General features: G+C 31.8%; 2 protein-coding genes across 2 annotated transcripts; both read left to right on the forward strand.

Moving 5' to 3' along the window:
* The first annotated feature begins 1986 nt into the window (after positions 1-1986).
* LOC121131671 (uncharacterized) lies at positions 1987-2521 on the forward strand. The gene is made up of 2 exons (XM_040727029.2): positions 1987-2193; positions 2247-2521. Exons 1-2 carry the CDS (start codon positions 2008-2010, stop codon positions 2391-2393), a joined length of 333 nt encoding a protein of 110 aa, XP_040582963.1. The 5' UTR covers positions 1987-2007; the 3' UTR covers positions 2394-2521.
* A 2232-nt stretch (positions 2522-4753) lies between these two features.
* Positions 4754-5731, forward strand: LOC121131672 (uncharacterized). Its single transcript, XM_071894005.1, has 2 exons — positions 4754-4902; positions 4965-5731. Exons 1-2 carry the CDS (start codon positions 4885-4887, stop codon positions 5556-5558), a joined length of 612 nt encoding a protein of 203 aa, XP_071750106.1. The 5' UTR covers positions 4754-4884; the 3' UTR covers positions 5559-5731.

Here is a 5731-nt window from a genome sequence, read left to right on the forward strand (position 1 = left end):
GTACGCGTATTGTTCATTAAGCTACTTGAAGCTTTTCGAGACCTTACTCTTGTTGTGGATTATCTAATGAAACAAAAATTGGTTAATATTTTACCACTAAAACAAAAATATTTATAAAGTAATTCTTAAAGTGTTACCGGTAGTTGCATAAATACACGGACTATTTGTGGCAAATAATTAAATGTGTAATAAAATTCGTATGACGTATTTTTTGAGAATTATATAATAGAGAATTTATAAAATTTAATATAATTACTGAATATAACCACCATTAGCTGCTATGACACCCTCCAAGCGCCTGCGAAAGGTTTTGCACACATTGATGATGTAATGGTCTTCCATGGCTGCCCATTGCTCATTGACGCTGGCATTTTATGAGTCCAAATTCGAATGGTGGGTAGCACAGGCCTTCTTCTCAATTTGCCACCCCACACTGTAGTCAAGGGGATTCAAATCAGGTGATTGAGGTGACCAAATGTTTTTGTTCAAAATAGTATGTTGGCAGCGAGCCAATCCTGAGTCATTTCAGAGGTGGGCAGGTCTTTCAGATATTTTCCCTCCTTGACAAGCTTCTGGACCTTGAACACAGTAGTCCTGGGTAGTCCAATGTCCTTGATTATCTCTTTGACAGGCCTACCGGCACGGAGGAAAGTGGCAACCATATGATGTTTGGCCTCGTCATTCATCGTCAACGACTTTGTTTGATGCGAATAAGAAAAACAAAAACAAAGCTAAAAAGATTTACCGAGTTACTTATGCTTGAATTTTTTTTTCCGGTCACAGAACCTCAAGATCTAAGGGTTTAAAATTTAGTCCGCGTATTTATGCAACTACCGGTATTTAATTGATTTAAATAAATATTTCTCCATCCACTACTAAGACACTTTCCTGATATTATACCTACAATACTAAAAAGAAATACTATCGAAATCTCACTTATGTAATGAGTTCAAACAAAATTTGTATACATACTAAATACTATTGCCTTTTCTAAAGATATTCAAATCAAATTTCAGTAAAATGATGTAGAAATGCTTAATATTTTTTAAAAAGCTTATGATTTATTTTAATTAATTGAAGGCCAGTTTTACAACCAACAAGTAGTATTTAATTTCCATTATTTTTAGTTTGATAATTATTTATAATTTTTTAAGCCATTGCGTGATCTATTGTAAGTTTTTCTTTCGTCTTTATACGGGTTATTTACAGAGATACCACAATTGACAATTCGGAACTTTGTTATAAATCTATCAAAGTAACATAATTGAAATTTAACGCAAATCGTTACATTAACATAAATAGATGAAGAAGAAAAAATAAATATATTAGCAGAATGTCTCACTTTATGATGCAGAAGGAGAATAGGTAAAATCATTCAAAATCTCTAAAGCTCAAATTGTTGACCTAAACTCAAAAACAATCAACAACTAAGGAATAAAACATTTGGGTATGCTGCTGTTCTGCAGTTCCACAAACGTGTCATTTACCTCCTTTAAATCTTATTTTCCTCAATCTATTAATATTTTTATTGTGCATACCTATCGACAACAATACGCGATAAGACTTCTTAGATTTGAAATCTTTTGTTGATTTACATACAGATTTTGTTCGATTGACTTAAGAAAAATAACACAATTTAATCAAAATAAGGGCGTGGCATTTACTTAGATAAAAAAAAAATTGGAAGAATTTGGTTTGAAATTTCCAAGATAAGTAAATTTTACAAAAAGCTAAGTATAAATTTTGTAGATTGATATAAAAAAATTGAAACTTTTCTTCGCTTTAGAATGTGTCCAAATTCATAAAATATGTAATTATGCAGAACTAATTCATTATGCTGTACATTGTTGCTGTTTATTAAGTTAAAGTTTGTATGAGTTTATTTCTCAAACAAATTGATGATGCCACTGTCCTTATCAATAAATTAATTATCAAATTCTTATCTTTTAAGTTAAGAATATTGTATATAAGACACCACATTTTAATTTAAAGTTACATTCATCAAACATGATCAATATGAGATTCCTCGCCCTCTTCGCCCTTGTTGCCGTTGCCAGTGCCGCCACTGTCTCTAAGGATCAAATGATCGAAAAGAGTGTTAAGTGTGATCTTTGCAAGTATCTTATCACCAAAGTCAACGAAAGTGTTTTGACTCAAGACAACGCCGATCAAGTCATTGAGGAGGTCGAAGAAGTAAGTAGTTAAATTATTTAGCTCAATTAAATCATTCACACAATTATCTCTAGATCTGTGCTCAAGCTCAAGAAGTATCTTCTTTCCTTGGTGAGACCTGTACCAGATTCGTCAATGATGTTCTTAAGCCCAAGATTGAGGATCTCCTTGCCGGCAAGCAAGAACCTGAAAAGGTCTGCAAGGAACTTGAAATGTGCTAATTATTATCCAAAACCCCTATGCATGAACTTTTCATTGCTCAACATCCAATGAAAACAAAAAAGAAAATAATTGTTAACTCTTCAAACTAATTAATAAAATTGAGAAGGAATTCACAAAATACTTATAACTAGTGTCTCATTTTATAATAAATTTAAGTATGTCAAATGTGTCTAAACATGAACCACTCATATCATCAATCGTCATTATTTGACAATTCCTCTCATTCAATTTAGACAACGGTTTTAATTCTGCTAAGGAAACATAGTATCCTACAATTTAGACCTGTGAGTTTCTCAATTTTAGACATAATTTTTGTATTTGTAGCTCTTTGTTTAATCTAAAGAAACGTCCCTTTTCTTCGGTGAGACATACGCAATGTTTTTAAGAGTAACCTACAAGGTACCAAACTAAAACCCAAAGTTACTTTCAAGAAAGAAGTAGTCTTAATTTATACCAATGAAAGGCAATAAACATTTATTATGAAGTTAATCTGTTCGGGGATAAGAAGGATTTATTTGATGGTTTGGGATTTTTTAATCAAAAAATAAATGATCAGAAGGGGATCCATGTGCAACAACAAGGTCTGAGAAATATAAAAGGGTAAATTTTTTTTTAATTGGAAACAAAATGTTACCCCCTCTGTTTTGTTGAGGGTGAATTTGATCCGTTTCTGTTTTTGTGTTACCCAAAGAATTGTTTATCCTCTTTTTTTCTATATGATTTTATTTTTTAAACTTTTCTTCATTAAGGCTCAAAGTCTTTATAGAATTGGACTATTCTCATTTTGAATTGGAAAGTGTATTATGTTCAAAATTTAGTGCAGTTTGAAAGAATGTGGAATACCTGTACAATGTTTGTATACTTAATGTTATGGGTGATGCTAAAAAAGTAAATTTACTTTTTAACATAATAAGTTTTTATATTATTTCCATATTAACTATCCTTTCTAATATTTTAACCAAGTTTTTTACATCCCCTTCTTAGTATTTGGCTTATAGCATTGACCCAAATTTGAATGCAGCCCCAAAACTTATTTTGTAATTATTTAATATATGTTGACAGCCATTTCATGAAAATTATAGAAAAATTGAAGTATACTATATTTGACATTATATTTTCCCCAACCTAATATAATAATGAATATATTACAGGGTTAAAATTATGGAGGGATCCATTCACTTTCAGATAACAGGCCTCACACATATGTGAATTATAAAAACAGAAATGATTATTAGGTACTACTACAATATGAAGTTATAATCATAAAAATAAAATATTTTAATATGCTTTTAATTTGACAATTACACATACCTAAGATCATTTTTACTTATTAAGACTGGAAGAAGTGGACTTTGATGTCCTCCTCCAAGAGTTGAGGGCAAAGGAAGATAGAAATGCTCTAATTAGCTCTGAATTACGTATTCCACGAGGAACTACAGAATGAAAATTTATCTGATGAAAATTTCCAGTCCACATAAGAGAGAAGGGTTGACTCTTTTGTTTAGGAAAAGATATTCCAGGATATATTTATTTAAAATATAATATATAGTTATTTTATTTGAATTTATATGAAGAGCAGTATTATATATTATTTATTATGGGGCATTACGTCAATACTAGACATTGAAATAGTAAACAGTATTAAAATCATGTTGTATATTCGTTAGCACACAACCATAAAAATATAATGACTCAAAAAATAACAAATCAAATAAAAATCTTAGAGATGCAATTTTTTTTTTTTTAATAAAACATTAAATATTTTCTATAATATAAGTTATGATATTTCTCATCACTATGAATTATTGATATGTTTGATAAACCTAAAAAAGTGTTATTTTCCATCATTTTTCAGCCTAAAAAGAAAATTAATCGAGTTCAAAACGAGATATAAAGTTAATTAAACACGTTTACAATCATCAAAAAACTTTTACATATTTTTTCTGAATCGTACATAAAATTTTGGGATTGTTTTAATGGTTAAAAATGACTCTGAAGAATAATAGTCTCGAATAACTATAATAACTTATATTTCTGAAAGCAATTGCATCATAGAAAAACTGCTATTTGTTTATATTTATAATAACTAGAGTGAGCCAACTAAGCCTCCAGCTACTTTTGGATTTCAAGTACTAATTTAATTCTTAAATTAACTAAAAATAATTTGTTTTCATAAAATAAAATAGAGAAACTCTTAGAACGCACAGTGAGTAAGAAACTAGCTTGAAATTAAAGAAACCAAACGTATTGCTTAATCATGTGCCTAACCTAAATTAATATGTTCAATTATTGAATTCGTTCTTCAATACATTCACGCCCTTGAGGAGAGTGTTGAAAATAGGTACACTTAAACCATGCGCGGGTCCAACTTTTATAGTATCGTGGATGCACAAAATATATAAAACTAGCCGGTAGAATCTCATATGTATATAAACCATGAATTTCCATAATTGAAGTATTATTCATAGCTTTCAATCGAAGGAAGAGAAAATGAAGACTTTTTTTACTGTAAGTTAATCCACCTCTTGGATTCGTTAATTAGAAATTATATATCTTTATTTCCTATGTAGATTGTTGCCCTCATTGTAGCTTCTGCTTATGCAGCTCCAGAGGCTGAGGCAGACGCCGATCCTCATCATGCTTATGGAGGTCATGTGAGATCCTATGGATATGGAGGCTACCATGGACGACCAGCATACGGATATGGATACGGTCGTCCTCACTACCTCGGAAAGCGTGAGGCTGAACCCACTGCTGATCCTGAAGCGGATCCTCACCATGGTTATGGAGGTCGTGTGAGATCCTATGGATATGGAGGCTACCATGGACGACCATCGTACGGATATGGATACGGTCGTCCTCACTACCTCGGAAAGCGTGAGGCTGAACCACTGCTGATCCTGAAGCTGATCCTCACCATGTATATGGAAGTCATGTCAGATCCCTGGATATGGATATCATGGATACCCTTCTTACGGATACGGTTCATACGGATCCTATGGCTCCAGACCTCATCACTATCTCGAAAGCGTGAGGCTGAACCCACTGATGCTGATCCTGGATATGGTTATGCCAGTTCTTACGGGTATGGAGGACATTATGGTCGACCTTCCTACGGATATGGACGACCCTCTTACGGATATGGACGTCCCTATTACTACTAAATGTGTACAATTCTATATATATGAATCACATGATAGGGAATTAGTCTCGTCATTTTTATCTTCTAATATTTAGGACCTTACTACAAATCGTGTACTTATTATTGGAGTACCAATTTGAAAATAATTATTCAACTTTTATATTCTTCTCTTCAAATATATATGAATCGAATAAA

Source organism: Lepeophtheirus salmonis, unplaced genomic scaffold (genome assembly GCF_016086655.4).
Source record: "Lepeophtheirus salmonis unplaced genomic scaffold, UVic_Lsal_1.4 unplaced_contig_9177_pilon, whole genome shotgun sequence".
NCBI classification, from domain to species: domain Eukaryota; kingdom Metazoa; phylum Arthropoda; class Copepoda; order Siphonostomatoida; family Caligidae; genus Lepeophtheirus; species Lepeophtheirus salmonis.

Bases quoted from the DNA above. Each gene is read 5' to 3' on its own strand.
- LOC121131671 (XM_040727029.2), top strand. From the start codon at position 2,008: ATGATCAATATGAGATTCCTCGCCCTCTTCGCCCTTGTTGCCGTTGCC. The intron at 2,194-2,246 runs GTAAGTAGTTAA...AATTATCTCTAG, and splicing joins TCATTGAGGAGGTCGAAGAA to ATCTGTGCTCAAGCTCAAGA.